The 24,169-nt window shown below is 41.5% G+C and overlaps 1 protein-coding gene and 1 pseudogene across 2 annotated transcripts in view; one reads left to right on the forward strand and one right to left on the reverse strand.

Annotated features, from left to right (window-relative positions):
* Window positions 1-23,581, reverse strand: part of SH3GL3 (SH3 domain containing GRB2 like 3, endophilin A3) — a gene marked incomplete at its 5' end in the record, with an annotated part of 149,625 nt that extends 126,044 nt beyond the window's left edge. Inside the window, one exon of the mRNA XM_081230120.1 lies at window positions 23,537-23,581. Within this exon, the coding sequence (XP_081086246.1) occupies window positions 23,537-23,581 (45 nt within the window). The remainder of the gene's footprint in view (window positions 1-23,536) is intronic.
* Window positions 115-23,416, forward strand: LOC308614951 (actin-related protein 3-like; annotated as a pseudogene). The gene is made up of 7 exons: window positions 115-134; window positions 1,465-1,881; window positions 2,032-2,587; window positions 5,429-5,558; window positions 7,711-7,838; window positions 22,847-23,131; window positions 23,203-23,416. The product of its transcript is annotated as an actin-related protein 3-like (transcript).
* Window positions 23,582-24,169: the final 588 nt, after the last annotated feature.

Below are 24,169 nucleotides of genomic sequence, written 5' to 3' on the forward strand. Positions count from 1 at the left end.
GAGCAGAGGTTGGCAAACATTTTCTGTAAAGGACCAGAGAGCAATATTACAGGCTTTGTGCTCTATGTTGTCTCTTGTCATAACTATTCAATTCTGCTTTATGCCATAGACAGCATGAACGAAAATGAGCTTGGGTGCGTGTTCCAATAAAACTTTATTTACGGACACTGAAATTTTAATCATATGTAATTATTGGGTGTCACAAAATAGAATTCTTTTGATTTTTTTCAGCCATTAAAAAATGTAAAAATCATTCTTAGCTCACAGGTTGTACAAAAAAAAAAAAAAGGTAATGGGCTATATTTGACCCACAGGCCAGTTTGCCAACTCCTGATTTACAGCTTCTATTTAATAGAGGCTAAATAGGTGACATATGGTTCAAATGAATGATAAAGACACCTTGGATTTATTTGAAGATTGAAAATCATGAGGAAGAGACTGGAGGGTAGCACCAGATTTATCTCATGCAATGGTGACAAGTACTGTACTGCATTTGTCTCAGAATCACTCAAGGCCTGTCCTTGAGTCCTTACAAGACCATTTGCCAGCTATATGACCTTGAGCAAGTTTTACTTAACCTTGCCAGGCCTAATTTCCTCCCTTGTAAAAGGAGAAATAAGACTAGCACCTTCTTTTTTTCCAATAATCATTTTTTTAATTGAGGTATAGTTAATTTACAATGTTGTGTTAGCTTCAGGTGTACAGCAAAGTGATTCAGATGTGTGTGTGTGTGTGTGTATTCTTTTTCAGATTCTTTTCCATTATAGGTTAGTACCTTCTTGGTAGCGGTATCAAGGAGATGAAATGAGATGCTGTCTCTAAAAATACTTTGCACAGTACCCAGCACTTCTACCAAATGCAGCTAATTAGCATTATGATTATACTCATGGAATGATTAGTTGATTGACTACAAAACATTTTTCCTGGATATGAAGATAACATTTCCTGGATGTGACGAAGTCCCGACTCCTAATTTATGAAAGTCAAAGCTCAAAACAAAGTAGATGCCAGAGGCAAACATCAAACTAAGACAATAAAAGAATATTTTAATTTTGGTGCAACACCCCAATGATTCAGCTATTAGGAGTCTGGAAACTTCCAATTTCTATAAAAGTTGTAAGCTTGAACTCATGAGAAAAGAATGTAAGCATAAACAGTCATTCAGTCACTCAACAAGCACTTCTAAAGATTTCCAGGACAGTCTGCCTGCCTGGGTTGTAGAAGTGGTAGCCACTGACCAAGCCTGCCTCTGCTTCTGCTTCCCGTCTCCATCCCTCACCCCATGACAGATGGAGTGGCCACCTGTGGATGGTGAAATAGCTTCTATCTCCCGATGCTCAACCCTGGCCCCAGTCAGCACCAAACAGACAGTTGCAGCAGCAGCAGCAGCAGCAGATGACAAGGAGGTTGGTGGACGGCTGCCGGCCTGTGTGCTGGACTATGGTACAGGATATTGCTATTAAGGAGTCAGCAAAAAAAAAAGGATGAGAAAACTGAAAGGAGGGTGATGAAGGGTGTTGATGACCTAGACTTCTTCATTGCTGATGAAGCAACAGAAAAACCTTCAGATGCAAAAAAGTGGCCAATCCGCCATGGCCTTGTTGAAGAATGGGACTTGATGAAAAGATTTATGGATCAAATGATCTTTAAATATTTAAGAGCAGAACCTCAGGACCATTTTTTTTGACTGAACCTCTACTGAATACTCCAGAAAACAGGGAATATACTGCTGAAATAATGTTCTAGGCTCGTACATTTCTGCACAGGCCATCATTGCCTTAGCTGCATCCTGGACCTCAAGACAAGAAGGAAAACAATCTGTTGACTGGTACAATAATAGACAGTGGACAGTGTCACCCATGCCACCCCTGTGGCTGAAGGGTATGTGATTGGCAGCTGTGTTAAGCACATTCCAAACACAGGATGAAAAAGAACATATTTTATTCAGCAACTGCTGAGAGATGGAGAAGTAAGAATCCTTCAGAGCAATCCTTGGAAACTTTAAAGGAAACTTTAAACTTTAAACTATAGTTATGCCTGCCCAGATTTAGTGAAAGAATTTAACAAGTATGACACAGATGGAGCAAAGTGGATTAAACAGTATACTGGAATCAGTGCTATCTCAAAGAAAGAATTTTCCATTAGTGTTCATTATTCAGAAATTCCTGGGACCTGAAATTTTTTTTCATCTAGAGTTTGCTAATCCAGGCTTTACTCAACCTATCTCAGAAGTTGTAGATAAAGTAATTCACATCTGTCCTACTGATGTCAGACGTCCTCTCTACAAGAATATTGTCCTCTCTGGAGGCTCAACCATGTTCAGGGACATCGGACATCACTTGCAAAGAGATTTGAAAAGAACTATAGATGCCAGGCTGAAATTAAGTGAGGAACTGAGTGGTGGTAGATTGACACGAAAACCTATCAATGTACAAGTCATTACACCCAAAATGCAGTCACAGGCAATTTGGTTTGGAGGATCCATGCTGGCTTCCAAACCGGAATTCTACCATGTATGCCACACCAGAAAGGATTACGAAGAAATTGGGCTTAGCATTTGTCATCACTATTCAGTGTTTGGAATCATGTAAAATTGACTTCGTAGTTATTGGGGTTAGGGAGATGAGGAAGAAATCATCTTTCTGATTGCCTTTTTTGCCTGGATGGCTGGTTTTGAGATTTTAAACTTGACTTGAAATAATAGGACCACACTCAATTACACAGGAATATTTTAGTAAGTTTATCAACATGGGAATGTAAAGGAGAGCCAAAATGATTAAATGTTTTTCTTCAGATTCAGTATTTGGATCGTATGTGTAACAAAAAGAAGCAGGTGTTCGTTCTTTCTGTGCCCTGATAGGTTCTATATTATTGAATTAGCCAAGATTTGATGGGGTTTATCGGTACACTATAAATGTACCGATAAATATACATAACGCTTGAATTGAACACTTCTAAGTGTAAGATGCAAGAGCTTGCTTATATTTCATACTTTTTGTCCTCTGAGGGAAAAATTCATGGGAAAACTAGTATTTGAGGGAAAAAGTGACCAAGTAAAGGACAAATTCAAAAAGTAGCCTATGACACATGGCAGAGACACACACACTCATGGGATTCCATTTATTAGGAAGTGCCTCCGTACCCTGTGCCCCCCAATGGTTTTCTTTGCAAGTGCTTTTGGAACTGAGAAGCTATTATCTTAGATTAACTGATACCTGCTAGTGCTTTCTGTTTAACTCTCATTCTGTTTCTTGCAGTAAAAACAAGACTGTTGGACCAGTACTGCAGTTCTATAGTGTCATTTCTTATTTTAAAAAGTAATCATTTAATTGGTCATTTTTGAAGCCTAACACCATTCTAATAAAGGCACAAATTTCTTTTGAATACTTGTTTCAAGTTCTTTTTAAGTTAATAAATCTATTTTCTTCAAACCTCTGCAACAGTTCTTTAAAATCCAACAATTGTAGCAAACTGACTTTTTATGTGTTCTAAACAAATAATTGTTAACTTTTAATATGTCGAGTGCTTTCATTTTGATAACTGGATCTCCACCTGATATTTTCATTTGTGTAACTCATTTGCAGTCTGAAAAGTTTTTTTTTTAGTTCCAGTCTCTCACATATCATGGAAAGTTAATTTTCATTGCATTTAAAAATATCTGGATCATGAAGAAAAAGTGATGAAAATAAAACTAAATTACCTTTAAAATTTTTAATAAAACAGTAGACTTCTGTGTGAGAAGCAGCTTGCAATGTCTGGTAGAAGGGCCTAAAAAGTAACCAAAATGATTTCAGTACAACAAAGGTGACATTATTGATGTGTGTACACCCAGGGTTCAGGGAGCAGTGATGGCAAGCAATAGCTTTGGAGAAGAAGGAGGAAGAATAAAAGGAAGCTGGGTGAACTAGAGTTCTCCAGGCTCTGAAGATGGGGTAGAATTTTCCAGGCAGAAGTAACAGAACAGGCAAAGGACAGAATGAGCCCAAAGCTGCTGGAGAACGGAGGTTGAGCGTTGCTAGAAAGAGCTGAAACCATCACACACCAACTTAAAGAACTGAGAGTCTACCCTAGGCCTGTAGGGACTCCACGGCAAGGCCTGAAAGGGGAATGTCAAAGTCAAATTTATACTAGTGGCAACCAGGTACGGTGTTCACTTAGGCAAGCGCCATAAGCCCCCATGGAACAGGGGAATGTGGTGGGGATGGAGAGGAAGGGGTGAATGGGAGAAATATTTAGGAGGTAGAATCTACACAGGACTTACTGACTGCATGTTGAGGCTGGGAGGAATGAAGAAGAGAGGAGAAACTGAAATAAGAAGCCATAAGAAATAGCCAAGAAGCAAGAAATGATGGTAGATTCCAAGAGAGATGGGTGGCACGGTCTGCTGGTCTACAATAATTGTCGGGGCAAAATGGATGTCAGCTTCAAAGCCAAGAACAGCCAGGGAACAGGGAGAGAAAAGCAAGCAAGGAAAACACGCACATCTTATGCATACTGTCAAGCATGTGCAAATAAGTGTGAGACAGTGGCCAACAGCCAAAGCAGCAGGCAGCATACATTGCTGTATCAGACATTCACTGGATACGTCCTACATGTTCCTTAGGTAGTTCCTGGACACTTGGTACACACAATAAAATACATATAAACAAACAGATTCAAATGTGACTTAATATTGCATTTTAACCAGCTATCTTTTTAAAGTAATTATGCTGGCAAACAAAAATATTGCATACCTTTTCTCTTTATTCCACAGAGGAATTAGTTTATCAGACTCTGCATTAGTTAATTCATTCTTTTTTTTTTTTTAATGATTTCTACCTCCATAGTGCTTAGGAATCATTTGGGTAGTGTATATATCTCACTTTAGTTATTTTTTTTGTCTTTATTGAATTTTGTTACAATATTGCTTCTGTTTTATGTTTCGGCTTTTTGGCTGCGAGGCAAAGTGGGATCTTAGCTCCCTGACCAGGGATCGAACCCGCACCCCCTGCATTGGAAGGCAAAGTCTTAACCAGGGAGGTCCCAGTTAATTCATTCTTGGGCAATCACGTTCACCACACAGGAAGGCAAAACAAATGGAGGGTCCTTCATAATCGCTGAGGTCAAGCCCTCACTCTAAGATGAGAAAGCTCTGTGACCTTGAGGCCGTCCCTTTACATCTCTGGGCCTCCTCTCATTTGATAACACTTGTGAATGAGACTTCAGGCCAAACACTGGGACACAGGGGGAATTAGGTCCAGACACTTTTCAAGGGCTGTTCATCTTTTCTCATTTGTTAAAACGGTGAAAATAGCCACTACTTGAGCAGGTGGCTGTGAAGGTTACATACGTGTAAGTTCCTCCTTACAGTCTGTACAAACTAAAAATGTTCAATAAATGGAAACGCCCATGAAGAACCTCTAATATTGGTTTCATTATTGCCGTTTAGAGATGAGGAAACCAATGCCAAGGAGAGTGAAGTTACTCTCCCAGTCACACTTCTTGGCAAACGTGGGAAACCTAGTTTTCGCAAACCCAGATGCTACTCTTCCCAGTACTCCCTGCTACCTCCCCTGACAGTGAGTCTCCGGCCCCCCGATTAGTCAACACAGCCAGCTGGTGAGGATCGTAGCCCCCCCCCCCATTTTGGCATAACCACTGTTCAAATACAGGCCTCCAGTCTCTGTACTTCCCAGTTCCTTCCACCAACAGCCATAGAGGTTCAGTTCCTGGAAGTTCAGCTGCAAGACATCGTGGAATGGAGTTGAATGAAAGGTACATTTAATATACCTGATTTAACAATGCCCACTCAGGCGGAAAAGGAAAAAAGACAAGAGAAATTCCTTTATTTTCTCAGTTGCCCCTACACCCTCTTCTCCTCCTTCAAAATAAACCTGGGCCTCCATCCACTGTCCCCCAGGAAAGAAATCCACCGCTTAAAATCAGGAAACATAAAAGTGAGTTATGGGCTCTGAGCTCCCAAGGGTCTAAGTCTTTGCTATTTATGGCCAAATCATGGAATCGTATAGGTCGTTTCGCTCTGAAGTTTCTGCATGACGTGCTGACTGTTAACACGACTCCTAGTCCTGGATGTCATGCCATCATATTGAGAACTCAACCCTTGAAGAGACATGACCACGAGGTTTAGACAATGATTCTGTCTTTTCTTGGAAAAAGCACTTGATCTAAGACATCAATTTGAATAGCAGGGATCCAGGATAAATAAAATTCAAGGATGTTGTTTAACTTTGGTTAAGCAGATTTTACGAGTTATGTAAAATTTATCAAATTCTGTCATAAGATACATAACTTTTACCAGGGAAGAGCTCCCATCTGCCTTAGACTATTCTAGAAACTACCTATTCTTGCATCCTCTTCTCAAAATAGTCCCGAATAGGTCACTATGAGCAAAGGGCTCGCTCCCCCTCATTTCTTGCCCATGTTCCCCCACAGTCGTGTGAGGCTGCCCACTCACTTCAAAGCCTGCCTTCTACTGCTCTGCCCACTCAGCACTGTTGAATTCGTATCATGACTAGACAGCTCTCTGCCCTCACACCTGATCATTCCACAGTTCCCACATTACGCTGGCCAAGCTCCTCTGAAGAGAGCCTAACACAACAGCACATGGGCAGATGCTCAACTCGGTTCCATCCAATCTGCCTTCCAACAAGGTTTCCAGGAACAGTCCCAGACGAAAAGCCAAGAGCTGTCTCTACAGAAACCATATTTATCTCCTTAGCAAGTACTGGCAACACCACAGGCGACCAGGAATCATCCTCCTACTTTTCAAACCGGAGGAGATGTCAACCTGCCTATGAACCGTTTCAGCAATATGTGCTCGTCTAAGACGTTTAAAAAAAGTCGCCAACCATTTGGCAATGGACCATGTTAATTCATCACACATGTTTCTTTTGGCCTGCAGAGGTTTTTTTAAATTTTAAATTAATTGCCAATATTTCAAAACTAGGAAACTTCATTTAAAACATCTGGATTTTGCACATTCCTCCCCCCAAATCAAGAGCATCCAGGCCAACAACAGGTTGGAGTTCAACAGAAGCAGCCATCCAGGTTCCAATCCTGACAACTTGCTGAATGTTCATTCAACATTAGCGGATGGTTCCATGCAGTGTTCAAAAGGCTTAGGATTCCATAAGGGACAACCAGGACAAGAAATGACCAGACAGTCATACCTGCTAAGAAGGGATTTTTATTTGGGTAGCTCAAAGGACTTCTGCTTCAGGAAAGATGGAGTAGATATACTTTTCTCTATTCCTCCCACTAACTACAACCAAAATCCTGGGCATTATATATAACACAAACCCAAGAAGGCCCTAACAGGTGGAAAGAAGGAGGCACACTGAGTAGGCACCTCAGGGCCCAAGAAATGACACAGTGGTGAGCTTCCTGAGTTTTCTTTTTCCCTCATACATCCAAGACTTGGAGCTGAAATAGCAGCAACCTGGAAATACCAACAGATGCAGGAAAATAAAAAAATAAGTAACCTCAATAAAGACCTGCTCTCTCCAGCCAAAGGATCATGCAAGGAGCAGTCTAGCAAGACAGAAATGTTTAGATAATACCCACTCTACTCCAGACACCACAGAAAGAACTGTGACCCCTACCCCCATCTACACTAGCAAAGGATGAGTGGAATGGGGGAACTGGCACCTCTGCCAGGTTATAATGAGGTGACCCCCCCCTCCAATTCTCTCTTCCCCTGGATGGTGCCAGAGAAAGTCAAGTAGGGAGCCAGGGAGCCAGGACTTTCATCCCCACCAGGTAGCAACAAGCTCCACCCTGCTCACACCTTCAATGTCAGTGGACAACATGTGGGGGAGCCTGGACCTCCACTCCCACAAGTAAGGCACCCTCTCACCCTCCTTCCTGGGGTGTATCAGAGGAGGCCTCGTGGAGAATCAGGACTTCTACCACCATCCTGTGGTAATGAGGCCACCCCCTGCCATGGTGTGAGTTGAGGCCACATGGGAAACAGCTACAAGGCACTTCTACCTATCCCAGCCAGAGAGGTATCAGCGCAAGCCTACTGAGGTGCCAGAACTCCCACTCCCACACAGTAAGCAGTAAGGAGGCACAAACCCTGAATGTCAACAGTCTAAGTGAGAAACCTGGACATTTACCCCCACTTGGAAGTAACAAGGCAGTGCCACCACCTTCCCTTGCCAAGGCAGTGGGAAAGAAAGCCAGTAAAAACAGACAATTTAAATAAGATCCAGAGTCTCATAAAATAATACCTAAAATGCCAGAGTTTCAATTTAAAAAATCCTACCATCATGAGAGTATGGCCAAGATGGCGGAGTAGAAAGACCCTGAGCTCACCTCCTCCCACGGGCACACCAAAATTACAACTATTTACAGAGCAACTATGGATGAGAATGACCTGAAGACTAGCAAAAAAGGTTTTCCACAACTAAAGATGTAAAGAAGGAGCCACAGTGAGACAGATAGGAGGGGCAGAGACATGGTATAGTCAAGACTCACACCCCCAGCTAGGCAACCCACAAACAGGAGGATAATTATAACTGCAGAGGTTTTACCCTAGGGGTGAGGGGTCTGAGCCCCACATTGGGTTCCCCAGCCTGGGGGGCCTGCACTGGGAATACAAGCCCCAGAACAACTGGTTTGCATACAGAAGAGCCAGAGAGCTATAGGAAACAGACTCCACTCTTAAATGGCTCATGCAAAATTTCACATGTCCTGAGACCCAATGCAGAGGTAATAATTTGAAAGAAGCCTGGGTCAGACCCACTTTCTGACCTTGGAGAGCCTCCCAGAGAAGCAGGAGGCAACTAGGATTCCCCTTGGGGGCACAGATGCTGGCAAGCACCATGTTGTAGCCCTCCTTCTAGCCTATTAGCACTGGGGCTTACCCACCCACCAGCCAGCTGGTACCAGCCCCAGGACCCCCAGGACCCTCAGCTAGCCATGCCAGGACCTGGCCCCACCTACTGGCAGGACAGCAGCATCCACAAGAGGCAGGGCCTGGAAGCCAACCAGGCCAGGGGACAGTCCCACCTACAAGTGCACCCACAGTAGTCAGCCCTGTCTCAACAGAAGGGCCCACTCAGTCCACATAGAAGGCACTACTAGAGCATATAGCTTTGGTGGCCAGAAGGGAGTGTGCTACTAAGCCCCACAGGACATCTCCTACATAAGGCCATTTCTCTGGATCAGGAAAAATAACCAACCTACCTAATACGTAGAAATAAAAATAGTTAGGCAAAATGAGGTGACAGAGGAATATGTTCCAAATGAAGAAACAAGATAAAACCCCAGAAGAAGAACTAAGTGAAGTGGAGATAAGCAATCTACCCAGTAAAGAGTTCAAGGTAATGATCATAAAGATGCCCAGTGAACTTGGGAGGAGAATGGATGAACACAGTGGGAAGTTTAACAAAGAGTTGGAAAATATAGAGAAGAACCAAACAAAGCTGAAGAATACAACAACTGAAATAAAAAATATACTAGAAATAATCAGCAGATGAAATGATACAAAGGAGCGGATCACCAAACTGGCAGACAGAATAGTGGAAATCACCCAAGCTGAAAAGAAAAAAAAAAATTTTTTTAAATGAGGATAGTTTGAGAGACCTCTGAGACAATATCAAGCATACTAACATTCACATTATAAGGGTCCCAAAAGGAGAAGAGAGAGAGAAAGGGACAGACAACTTATTTGAAGAGATAATAGCTGAAAAACGTCCCTAACCTGGGAAAGGAAACAGACATCCAGGTCCAGGAATCACAAAGAGTCCCAAACAAGATGAACCCAAAGAGATCCACAGCAAGACACATTATAATTAAAATGGAAAAAATTAAAGACAGAAAGAATCTTAAAAGCAGCAAGGAAAAGCAACAAGTTACATAAAAGGGAACTCCCATAACACTTGTCAGCTACTTTGCAGCAGAAACTTTGCAAGCCAGAAGGGAGTAGCATAATATATTTAAAGTGATGAAAGGAAAAAACCTAAAACCAAGAATACTCTACCTGGCAAGGCTATCACTCAGATTTGAAGGAGATATAGAGAGCTTTACAGACAAGTAAAAGATAAAAGAGTTCAGCATCACTAAACTGGCTTTACAAGAAATGTTAAAGGGACTTCTCTAAGCAGAAAAGAAAAGACCACAACTAGAAATATGAAAATTATGAAAGGAAATATGTCAATGGTAAAGGCAAATATACAATAAAGGTAGTAGATCAGCCACGTAAAAAGATAGTAGGAAGGTTAAAAGACAAAAGTAGTAAAATCATCTATATCCATAATAAGTAGGTAAAAGATGAATAAAAAGATGTAAATGTGAAGTCATAAACATTAAATGCGGGGCGAGGGAGAGTAAAAATGCAGGGTTGTTAGAATGCATTCAAACTTAAGAGATCACCAACTTAAAATAATCATGTATATACATATATATATATATATATATATATATATATATATATGTTGTTATATATAAACCTTGGGGTAACCACAAACCAAAAATCTGTAATAAAAACACAAAAAAGAGAAAGGAATCCAGACATAATAATAGAACAGTTATCAAATCATAAGGGAAAAAAGCAAACGAAGAAGAAAGGAATGCAAAAGAACTACAAAAAAAACCCAGAAAACAATTAACAAAATGGCAGTAAGTACATACCTAATCAATAATTTCTTTAAATGTAAATGGACTAAATGTTCCAATCAAAAGATATAGAGTGGCTGAATAGATATAAAAATATAAACCATATATATATTGCCTACAAGAGACTCACTTCAGATCTAGAGACACACACAGCCTGAAAGTGAAGTGATGGAAAAAGTTACTCCATGAAAATGGAAATAAAAAAGAAAGCTGGGGAAGAAATACTTGGACCAAAATAGACTTTAAAACAAAGACTGTAACATGAGATAAAGAAGGACATTACAGAATGATAAACGGATCAATTCAACAAGAAGATATAACACTTGTGTGTGTGTGTGTGTGTGTGTGTATCCCCAACAAAGAAGCAACTAAATACATAAAGCAAATATTAACAAACAAAAAGGGAGAAATTGATAGTAACACAATAATAGTAGGGGACTTTAACAACCCATTTACATCAATCACAGATCATCCAGACAGAAAATCAATAAGGAAACACTGCTCTTAAATGACACATTAGACTAGATGAACTTAAAGTAAACTTCACTGGAACTGGTAAAATGATGACACCAGTAGACTGCAGTAAGTTACATATATAGAATGTAATACCTAGAGCAGCAACCGACAATGCTATTCAAAGAGATACAGGTATCCCCCTACTTTTCAAAAGTTTGCTTTATGCCACTTTGCTTTTACAAAAGACCTACATTACTACCTGTTTTCACTAATTGAAAGAAATCTGAAGAGGATTTTTACTTTTACGAAAAAAGGAGAAACGCAAAAAAAGTGTTCAGCGTTTGTTTTGCAGCAAGCTGTTATAGAGGCAGCACACACCCAGAGAAGCAAGAGTGGCACCACTAAGCTCAATCCCTGGGAACTATACTCAGCATCTCAATATCAAGCTGAGCTTTGAACTGTATCTGTCAGCATATGTAGTTTATCTCAATTTAGTTTATGCATCTCTTAGCAAGATGTGTGCTAAGGTAATTGCATCTCTACTTTACTCCATTTTGGCTTATGAAAGGTTTCATAGGAACACTCTACTTTGGATAGTGGGAGAAACCTGTACACTCCAAAATGTTATACATAAATCAAAATAGAATTCTAAAAAAATTCAAGTAACACACAAGAAGGCAAGGAAAAAAAGACAAGAAACAAAAAACAAACAAACAAAAAAAAGGTAGCCTTTAGCCCTAACATATAATTACATTAAATGTAAATGGTCTAAAAACACCAATTAAAACACATATTGGTGGAGTGAATTACCATGACCCAACTATATGCTGTCCACAAGAAACTCACTTCAAGTAAAGCAATATATGCAGGTTAAAAGTAAAAGAATGAAAAAATACATATCATGCAAACATTAACCAAAAGAAAGCAGGATTAGCTATATTAATATCAGATAAAGTAGACTTCAGGGCACATAAAATGAGCAGAGACAGAGAGGGACATTAAATAATGATAATGAATTTAAAAGGGTAAATCTACCAAGTAGACATAGAAACCCTAAATGTGTATTTACCAAACACTTGAACTGCAAATTATGCAATGGGAAAACGGACAGCAGTGAAAGAAAATATGGACAATAGATATAATTATAGATAATTATATTTAGAGACTTCTCTCAACAATTAAAAGAACTAGACAGAAAACCAATAAGTATATTGAATTCAACAACACTATTGACCAACAGGATTTAATCAATATTTACAGAATACTCCACCCAACAACAGCATATACACACTATTTTCATGTGCCTTCAGAACATATAACAAAAGACCACATTTTGAGCCATAAAATAAACCTCACAAAATTTTTAAAAGTCAAAATCATATAGAATGTATTCTCTAATGACATTGGGATCAACCTAGAAATCAAAAACAGGGTTAAACAGGAAAAATTACAAACACTGTAAATAATCGTGGATCAAAGAAAAGTCTCAAGAGAAGTCAAAATGTACACTGAATGAATGAAAATTAAAATACAACATATCAAAATTAGTGAAACACAACTAAAGCAGTGTTGAGAGGAAAATATATAGCATTCACTGCATACGTTAGAAAAGAGAAAACGTTTCCAATCAATAGTCTGCTTCCCTCAAGAACCTATAAAAAGAACAAAATAAACCCAAGCAAGTAAAAGGAAGGAAATAATAAAATAAGAGCAGAAATCAATGAAATTGAAAATGACAAAACATTGGGGAAAATGAAATAATGACCTGGTTCTTTGAAAAGATCAATATAACTGACAAACCTCTAGCAAGACTGACAAAGAAAAAGGGAGAAGGCATGAAATTACCAATATCAAAAGACAAAGAGACCCTATACACATGTAATAAGGGAACTGATGATAATGATTAATAGGGGAATACGATGAATAACTCTCCACACATAAGTCTGATAACCTAAATGAAATGGACCAATTCCTTAAAAAACACAAACTAACAAAACTCCCAAATGAGAAATCTCCAAGCCCAGATGTTTTCACTGGAAAGTTCTACTAAATGTCTAAAAAAGAATTAACATCAATTTTACATAATCTCTTCCAGAAAACAGAAGAGTAAGCACTTCCCAATTCATTTTATTAAAGTAGTATTACCTGATACTAAAACTAGACAAACACAGTACAAAAAATAAAGACCAATATCCCAAAAATATAGAAACAAAAATCCATGGCAAAACATTAGCAAATAGAATTAATTCATCAATATATAAGAAGAAATATACACCATGATCAAGTGGGTTTTATTCTAAGGACACCCAACTGGTTCAATTTTCAAAAATAAATTAATGTAATCCACCATATTAACAGGCTAAAGAAGAAAAAAAATCACATAATCATATAAACTGATGTAGAAAAAGCCTTTGACAAAATTCAACACCTATTCATGATTTAAAAAACACTCAGAAATAATAGAATTAGAGAACTTCCTCACATGTTAAAAAGCATCCACGAAAGATTTACAGCTAACGTTACTCTTAATAGTGAAAGACTGAAAGCCTTTCCATAAGGGTGGGGAACAAGGCAAGGATTCCACTGTCAACACTCATTCAAAATAATGCCGGAAGTTCTAGCCAGTGAAATAAGGCCAAAAAAAAAAGTAAATAAACGGCATATAAAATGTAAAGAAGGAACTAAAACTGTCCCTATTTACAGATGACATGAGTGTTTACAAAAAATTTCCAAGGAATATACCAAAAACCAAACCAAAACAAACAACCCCCCCCACAAAAAAAATCCCTCCCAGAACTAATAAATGAATTCAGCAAGATCACAAGTGTAAATTTAATGAAGCATGTATAGGACTTCTACGCTAAAGACTCAACATAGGAGTCATGTCAATGCTCTCTAAACTGATACACAGTTTTAGTGCAATTCCTATAAAAATTCCAGAAGTATTTTTTGTAGATATAGATACGATTATTCTGTAATTTATATGGAAAGACAGAGGAGCTAGAATAGCTAAAACAAATTTTGAGAAAGAAGAATAATGTGGAAAGAATCAGTCTGATTTCAAGACATCATGTAGTGACAGTCAAGACTGGGTGCTATTGGCCAAGGGATAGATCAGTGGAATAGGATAGAGAAGGCATGAATAGATCCACACAAGTATGCCCAACTGATTTTGTCAAAGGTTCAAAAGCAATTCAATGGAGGAGGGATAACCTTTTCAACAAATGGTGCTGGGGTAAAAGAACACGCATAAACCAAAAAAAAAAAAAAATGACCTTCAACCTAAGTCATACCCTATAAAAAATTAACTCAAAATGGACAACAGGCTTAAATGTAAAACACAAAACTGTAGAACTTTTAGAAAAAAACATAGGAGAAAATCTTCAAGATCTTGGACTAGGCAGAGTTCTTAGATACCATAAACATGATCCATAAAAGGAGAAATTCTCAAACTGCATTTCATCAAAATTTTAAAGTTTTGGTCTGTGAAAGAAGATGAAAAGACAATCTACAGACTGGGAGAAAATATTTGCAAACCATACATCCAAAAAGGAGGATACTCTAGGATATTATAAAGAATTCTCACAAGTCAACAGTTTTAAAAAAATTCCAATTTAAAAATGGGCTAAAGATGTGAACAGACATTTGACCTTAGAGGAGATACAGAAAGCAAATAAGTACATGAAAAGTTGTTAAACCATTAGCAATTAGTGAAATGCAAAGTAAGACACAATGACGTAACTCCATACATCTAATAGAATGGCTAGAATAAAAAATAGTGACAATAAATCCTAGAGAGGATGTGGAAAAGTTGGAACCCTCATACATTATTGTAGGAATATAAAATGATAGTTACTCTAGAAAAGAGGGAAAGTTTCCTAAAATACTAAACATGTAACTACCATGTGATCTAACAACTGCACTCCTAAGCATTCAACCCAGAGAAATGCAAAGTTATGTTCACATAAAACCTGTACATAAACATTTATAGCAGCTTTATTCCTAATAGCCAAACTGGAAACAATCCCGATGTCCTTCAACAGGTAAATGGTTAAACAAACTGATATCTGTAATAAAAAGGAGAAAACTACTGGACTTCCCTGGTAGCACAGTGGTTAAGAATCTACCTGCCAATGCAGGGGACACAGGTTTGAGCCCTGGTTTGGGAAGATCCCACAAGCCTCGGAGTAACTAAGCCCGTGTGCCACAACTACTGAGCCTGAGCTCTAGAGCCTGTGAGCCACAACTACTGAGCCCGCACGCCACAACTACTTAAGCCCTCGTGCCTAGAGCCCATGCTCCGCAACAAGAGAAGCCACCACAATGAGAAGCCTGTGCACCGCAACAAAGAGTAGCTCCCGCTCACCACAACTAGAGAAAGCCCGCGTGCAGCAATGATGACCCAACGCACCCAAAAATAAAAAATAAATAAATAAATTTATTTTTTTAAAAAAGGAGCAAACTATTGATACATACAACAACCTGGATGAACTTCTACAGTATTACACTGAGATAAAAAATCCAAGCCAAAAGATTACAGACTATATGGTCCATTTATATAACACTTATGAAATGACAAAATTATAGAAAGGAGAACAAATTAGTGGTTGTCAGGCATTACAGAGCGGGTGGGGGCAGAAGAGGAGTGGGCAAGGCCATAAAAGGGCAACATTCATGATCCTTATGGTGATGAATCTGTTCTGTATTGTGTAAATAAATGAGCTCAGCAAGGTCACAGGTGTAAATTTAACAAAGCATGTACAGGACATGTATGCTAAAAACTACAAAATCCTGATGAAATAAATCAAAGAGCAAAATACATGGAGAGATATACCATATCCATGTATTAGATAATGTAAATGTAAATATCCTGGTTGTGATAATGTACTATAGTTTTGCAAGATGGAAAAATCTGGGCAAAGGGCATAAGGTATCTGCATCCTGTCTCACAATTGCATGTGAATCTGCAACTATCTCAAAATAAAAAAGTTTAATTTAAAAATACATGGGATTATAAAGGAAACCAATTGTACTGAACTCAGTCATCAAAATACCAAAATATTTATCATACAGTTTTTTAAAAGTTAAGCAGTGTGATAAAGAGGGCATATGCCTATTTGACTTGGGTAGTCAGGGAAGATTTCTCTGGCAAAGTGGCCTGTAATCTGTGCTATGATCTAAATGACAATAAGGAAACACTTTGCAAAGATCTAGAGGAAAGGCATCAAGGCTGAGGAAACAGCTCTGGCAAAGGCCCAAAGAAAAGAAGACCTTAGCACATCAAAGGAATAAAGAGAGGCCAGCGTGGCTGAACAGCAGCAGGAGAGGGAAGGGAGAGGCCAAGTTATGTGAGGCTTCACAGGCCAGAGGAGGAAGTTGGGGTTTTATTCTAAAAGCAACTGGAAGCCACTGAAGCACTGAAGACTTGTAAGCAGTCTACATTACATTAACAGAATAACATAGTCTGAGATACATTTTTAGAACAGCATTCAGGTCACTGTGGGTAAATGGATTGTACCTGGTAGGAAGAAAGGTCTGGAAATTGGTGAGGAGGCTCTGGCAACCATGTGGGCAAGAGGGGATAGAACAAGGATAGTAGTAACAGAGCCAGAAAGAGGTAAAGTGAATGAGGGATACATTTTTAAAGTAGAAACAAGAGGAAGTACTTTCTGATGAATTAGGGATAAGAGAAAGAAAAAAATCAAAGATGAATCTCGTTTTTGTCTTATTTTATTTGAGCAGTTGAACAACTGACTGAAATAGAAACCACCAGCAGGAAAACAGGTTGGGGTGGTAAAAATTAAGAGTTCAGGTTTGGACATCTAATATTTGACAACCTTTTAAATATCCAAGAGGTGAGGTGATCTAGGCAGTTAAACTTATGAGTTTTTTATGGGTCTGTGTTCAGGAGGAGTGTCTGGGCTAGAAATATAATTTAGAGAGCAATCAACGTATAGATCATGTATAAATCCATGAGGCTGGACAAAACACCTTGGCAGAGTGCAAGGCTAAGAAAAAGGGGAATTACTCCAAGCCAGAGCCCTGGGGCACTCTAGGACTTAAGTTTTCAAGGGAGCCATTAAAGGAGATCTGAGGGAACAGGCACTGAAGCCAGAGGAAAACCACACAAGTGTAGAAGGAGTTGTAAGCAGAGAATGGTCCGCTGGGTCAAAGGCTGCTGAGAATCAGACGGGGAAGTGACCATCCAATTTGGCAACTTGGAGGTAGGTGACTCACCACCTAGGTAAGGTGGTCTCAGACAGATGGAGAGGAAAGTCAACTGGAATGGGTTGAGAAGAGAATGGGAGATGAGAAAGTAGAAACGGAGCAACAAAAAACTTTCTCAGTACATTTTGCTGGGAAGGGGAGAGAAGAAATAGGATGGAGGTGAAGCGGGATCTCGGACCAACAAAGGATTTTTTTCCTTTCTTTTTTATCAGATAGGCGATACTGTTTTATCAGATAGGCGATACTGTTAGGGGAACCACTGACTGAAACCACCCGCCCTGGCCAGGCCCAATAGTAACCACTTGCATGAGTTATCTTACAACAGGAGGTCCTGGTAAGGAACATGGAACTAACAAGCCACCACCAACTGGAAGAATTCAGGAAAGGTCAAAAGGAGAGAGGAGACACCAGTCCATATGTCCTACCTACCTCCCAGAATCCTCCTCGCTGGAATCTATCTTGGCTGAGCAATGCGCTCACCACCAGGAAGGACCCTGAGTCAGAATGATTGGCCAGAGACAACCCAGAAACTACCCCATCACAATAAAACCCGAGATAGCGAGCCACGTGGCAGAGCGGTCCTCCCGGGTTCTCTTACCCTCTGCTCTCCACCCGGGCGCCCCTTCCCCATAAAGTCTCCAGCTTTGTCAGCACGTGTCTCCTCCAACAACTCATTTCTGAGGGTTAGACAAGAGCCCACTCTCGGGCCCTGGAAGGGGTCGCCCTTCCTGCAACAGTACTAGAGAGCATTCCATATGCCGATGGAAATGATCCAGGAAAGAAGAAAATATAGTGCAGAAGAGAGATACAACAGGAACAAAATTCCTGAGAAAATGAGAGGAGACGGGGTTCAAAGCAGAGTGCAGAGACCAGCCAGGTGTACCCTGTCCTTGTTACACTGGGAGAAACAGAGGAGGACCCACGCATTAGCTGACAGGTCCCTCCAGACGTCTGAACTGTGGCCCATAAGGAAGAAAGAACACAGATGTGGATGAGGAGATATGACTCAGATATCAGGTTCATGAGTAGGGAGTACCCAAGTCATCCAGCCTGAAATAGCAACAGCTTCTACCACTGATGGATGATTCGATCAAGCAAAGCACTTGGTGACATCAGTGTTTGAGAAAGATTTAGCCAATGCCAGTGGGAAAGACACCACAATCCAATGAATTACAAAGTCAGAAGGAACAGCACTGGGCTCAGGAAGGTCACTGCTGCTGGTGCTGTGGTAAAAACATGTGGGGATGACCCTGGGAATTGCAAGGGAAGAGCTCATCCGGAAGGAATCTCACAGAAGAACTCGAATAGTTACAATTGCAACAATGCCTTCTCAATCATCCCCAGCGCTTCCTCCAGCCCCTTCCCCCCAACTCAATACTTTCCCAGGTTTCTAGTGAAAAAGAAAATCTAGCTATCCACGTTTGGCTGCTGTAGACTCTCCAGAATAAATTCACTTATTATTTAGCCAAATAAAATCGTGTATCAGTTCTGTTTATCAGCAGTTTCATTTTCTGGGTAAAGCATGCCAATGATAGCCTCCCCCAAATACACATGATACACGCCCCCACACACTTAACATGGGAAATATAATTTATAGTCAGTTTGTTAGTAAAGTTGAAAAATGAATCTGAAAAGAATAGTACACACACACAAAAAAAAATCCCTGCTTTTAAATGCATTTTAAATCAAATTCCAAGTGATAGCCTCAATTACAGTTACTTTAGAGAAAAGGCATCAGTGGTAAGAAATGCTTGGATTATACTGTGTTCTTCAGATATTAAAAAAATTAAAACTAATTTAGTTTCAGCATCTACTCTAGCACCCTGAGTTAAAAATATATGGATAACACATAGATTTATGGATTAATTTATCAAGCAGTCTATGTGGAAAGGAGCAAGCATGTTTTAGCTTAATACATTTTCTGATGCATCTAAGTAAAAAAATTAATCATTATGGATTTTGCAAAGTGCATTTTTCTTTCTCTCTAATGAGAAAGTGAAACAAGATACATTCACTGCCTCCCTAGAGATTCTCATAATTTGCAAAGAATATCCTTCTCTGAAGTGTTTACCCCTAAAGGGTCAGCCTGTGCATTTAGTCATTACAGGGAGAATGTCTTGGCCCCTTATGACCACTCATCATTTTTCTGATTAATGCATCAAAAGAGAATGGGGGAAGGTTACAAAAAAAACTTTGTTAGGGGCTCCCCATTCCCTACTGTGTTCCTGGGTCACATGAAAGAGCACTGCTACACAAGGGCAAAAAGGAGTAAATTTAACATGAAGCCCACAAGTGTCATCACCATCTTGTGTCATCGCCAGTTGGTTTATTAGGGGAGAGAAGAATAAGAGGAAAGAATAAAACTAGGCTTTCATGGGATGGGGAATAAGCCTCCTAGAAGTCCATAAAGGGAATAAATCTGGCTATTAGCATAGCGTCCAGGTCAGCGCAAGCACAGATGTGGCCTAAGCATCCTACACCAACAATAAATGCTGTCAAGGAAATTATGATGAAATAGACATAATTAATACAAATCAATAAGTGGTGACATCATTATTGTAAGTTATATTTTTATTGGTCAGGCACAATGCTTAACAAGAAACCACAATGCCATCTCTAAGCTATTTGTGTTTATCTCTAATAACTCAAGCTGCATCCCTACCAGTAGAAAAGTAAACCACTCGATTAAGAACCCTTTTCAGGGACTTGCCTGGTGGCGTAGTGGTTAAGAATCCATCTGCCAATGCAGGGAACATGGGTTAGAGCCCTGGTCCGGGAAGATCCCACATGCCGCGGAGCAATGAAGCCCGTGCACCACAACTACTGAGCCTGCGCTCTAGAGCCCATGCGCCACAATTACTGAGCCCGTGTGCCACAACTACTGAAGCTCGAGCACCTACAGCCCATGCTCCACAAGAAGAGAAGCCACCGCAATGAGAAGCCCGCGCACTGCAATGAAGAGTAGCCCCCGCTTGCTGCTAGAGAAAGCCCACGTGCAGCAACGAAGACCCAATGCAGCCAAAAATAAATAAATAAATAAAATTTTATTTTAAAAAAAATACACCATTTTAAAAAAAAGAAAACTTTTCAAGAGAAAAAAGGTATTTAATTATGATCTTGGGACACTTGGGTTATAATCCCAAATGCTGAAGGAAAGGATTAATTAAATCTCGTTATTAACTCAACTTGTACTCTTCTCATTTTACTTGATTTCCTCCTCTTTCCTGTTAGTCTCCACAGGTTGCCAAAATGATGCAGAATCCCTGGGGTTTACAATTCTTCATTCTCTGTAAAGTAAGGGGACTTTTTTTTCCTGCAGAGATAGGTAAGGTATCAAGAAAGAAGGACAGGTAACCAGGAAGTTATAAGCTATTTTTACCTTGCCTATCATTGAGAAAAATCATCTCAATTTGTCATGGTACTGGTACCCTTATTTGTAAAAGGTCCACTTTATAATCTTTGTCTTTCTCTGAAATACTTTAAGTGAATTACTTAACAATTTCAGAACTGGGATATATTATATAGATATATATAGATAGATATGTATTTTCTTGAGATATAATTTATACCATACAATTCACAACTTAAAGTATACGATTCAATGGTTTTTAGTATATTCACAAAGTTGTGCAATCATCACCCCAATCAATTTTAGAACAGAGACATGGCTTCTAAATCCTCTAATTCATTATACAGAGAGAAAACTAACATCCAGATGGGTTAAGTCACGCTCCCCAGGTCACAGAGCTAGTCAGTGGCAGAGCCAGTCCTGGATCCCTGGGAAGTATTAAGCCATTGACATCATCCAGACTCCCTTTCCCCTGCCTAGGAAAGTTCTTCGTGAATTAAAAACTGCTGTTAAAATGTTGTCTGAGAAGAACATCTGGCATTTTTTTTTATTGCGCTCCCTCTTATTATATTAAGCCTGGTCTAATTTCTAATATGACCAAATCTGTCATATTGCAAGATTTCTGAGAAAGACCCCTATAACAGATAAAAATGTATCTATTGGGCACTTTGACCACAAAATGAAGCCCAGAGAGAATCTGTGATGTCTTTCTTTTCAAATAAAGTCACAAAGGATTTCAGCTCATGCAAAAAAAGGCTAAATTAGACCCTCTGTTCATTTCTTTTTTAATGAGCTGATTATGGGTAGTTAAACTAAATGACCTCATCACTAGCATATTATTTCACCAATCCCAATAACTTCCTGGGATTTCAACCACTCACTCTGGTTAGTGGTCAGAAACCAATTTCAATCATCCAAGGGCTGTGTCTTGCTCATCTCTGAGATTTGCTCCCATGAAGTCCATATCCAATAAAAGAATATTTTTCAAAAGAGGTTAGTTCCTTGCCAGTGCTAAGGAAGCTAGCATAGCAAGCCTAGCCAGCAAGTACGCTGACTGCCCTGACCACAGCTGCACTCGCCTCCAGGCTGCCCACCCCTCAGTACTGAGCTCACAGCAGCACTTGCTGACTGTTCCCACCTTTAAATGCGCCCACTTCTCTAGGTTTCCATGACACTCCTCTCTCCTGGGTTGTACTAGTTCTCTCCTTCCTGTGCTCCTCCACCCCAAAAGTTTCACTTATTTAATAAATATTTATTGAGTGGTTACTGTTTATCAAGTCCTGGCCTAAACATTGTCCCTAAATGTGGGTGCTCCCTTCAGTCTATGTGCAGCTCACTGTGCATTTTCTCATTTTTACTTGCACTTACATTTTTAAATCTCCATTTAGGCTGGAAATCCCCCCAAACTCTGTAGTTCCAATCTTGGCCTCATCCACTGGCTCCCAGGCCAATGACATCTGAATGTCTCACAAACCTCTCAAAGTGCCCAAACCCCACAGTGAATCCACCATCACCCTGGTAACCTAATTGGCCCCTCATCCAGGACTCCTTATCAACCCAATAGTACCACTGTGCCCCCAGCTGGAAACTGAGCACCACCCAGTTTCTTCATGGAAGGGATGCAAGTGAGGGAACAGCACTGAGACTGACAGAAGAGAATCCTCCAATTCCAGCTGCATTTCAGGGACCAATTTGTGGAAGAAGCAGGATGAGACCTCATCTGAAATGTGAATTCTGAATGAAATCTGTAGAACAGATCCAGCACTGCAGGTGTGGGATAGATTTTACAATGTGAGCTCTGCCATAGCTGGAAGAAACTGAAATCTTAGAATACAAATTTGCTTGTCAACACACACACACACACACACACACACACACACACACACACACACACACACACACACACACACACACACACACACACACACACACACACACACACACACACACACACACACACACACACACACACACACACCAACTCCATGCCGCCCTGCGGGTTTTCCTGTTTCCTCCGCTTAGAACGCCTATCCTTTCCACCCACACCCCCTACCACAATTCCTCCTCATACTTAATTCACAAATGACGCGACTCTTCCTCTGGGAAGCTCTCCCTGATGCCCCTACTGTATTATCTGGCATCCCCTGTGCGTGGAGGTGTGTCTAACACTATTTGTTTACGTGTCTGTCTCAGTGTCTCCCCACCAGACTGGCGGCTCTTTGCGAGCAGGAGCCTGGTGCCCAACCCCGGGCCGACACCAGGAAGACGGTGGGGAGAGGAAGGACGGCTGTGTAGCGTCCCAGCCCGGGAGCCGGACGCAGTCGGGCAGGGGCCATTTCGAGGCGCGCGCTGGGAGCGCTGCGGGGCGCGCTGCGGGGCCCAGCCGAGCGCCAAGTACACAGCATCCCAGGATCCGCCGACGCCCGCGCGGCCGCCCCCCAAGCGGCAGGACGTGCCCCAGGGGCTCCCAACTAAAAGGTGGGGGACTTGAGGGAGGCCCGGCCAGCACCGCACTCTCTGTGGTCCACCTCCCGGCGCGGGTTCGGTAGAGGCACCAAGAGCAGCCTCCAGGCCTCGGGACGCCCACTCTCTCTCCTGCGCCCGAGACCCCGCGGCCCGCCACCTCTGTGCTCTCCTCCCCAGAACCTCTCAGAATTACAGTGGCTCGGGGTGGAGCTGGGGGCCGGGGGCTGGGAAGGAGGAGGCGCCAAAGAGCGGAGGAGAAAGCAGGCGGCCCCTCACTCCACCCCCGCGCCCGCCTAGGCGGGAAGAAATGGAGCCCTAACAGAGGCCCCTAAGGGCGCCAGAGCCCCAAAGGCCCCGGAGCCTCGAAGGGTCCGCAGCTCCCCAGTCCCCCTCCCTCTCGCCTCTGTGCCTCCCTACCTGGCTGGCTTTGTGGAACTGCTTCTTCAGCCCCGCCACCGACATCTCGACGGCGCCCGGCCGGGGCTGGATGGTCTCTGGGCTCTGCCGGGCCACGCGGCCGCGACACGCTGGGGAAGCGGGCGCCGGGGCCGGTCCCCGCGCGGCTGGGCTCCGCCGGGCCAGCCTCCCACGGTCACGGCCACAGCCACAGCCGCTGTCACACTCGCACACACGCGCACACGCTGATGGCAACACTGCGTTCCAAAGCCCCTGCGCAGCCCATTGGCCAAGCCGCGGCGGTATGCAAACGAGGCCGCTGGGGCCGCCCACGCTTCATTGTTGCCTGGAGACCCGGGAAGACTGGAGCTGCTGGGAAAATGGGCCTGGGAGGCTGGGCGTGGGGTTGTCCTGGGGTCCGGAGAGCAGAGCCACACAGGGCTGCTTGCTGGGCGTAGGACGGGATGCATCTGGCATTACGATTGCCCTGGATGGGGAGAGAGAGAGATCACCTTTCTATGCTTCTGGGACTTGGTGCGAAACCTGCTTTTGCTCATAGGCAATATCGCCTCCCTCAGGCGCATTTTCGGTAGGTTTCTGGTTTTTAAAAGGGACGCTCCGAAATACGCCTAAGTGGGGAGAAATGGAACGGGA

This window comes from Mesoplodon bidens (assembly GCF_964165515.1).
Source record: "Mesoplodon bidens genome assembly, chromosome: 3".
Classification (NCBI taxonomy): domain Eukaryota; kingdom Metazoa; phylum Chordata; class Mammalia; order Artiodactyla; family Ziphiidae; genus Mesoplodon; species Mesoplodon bidens.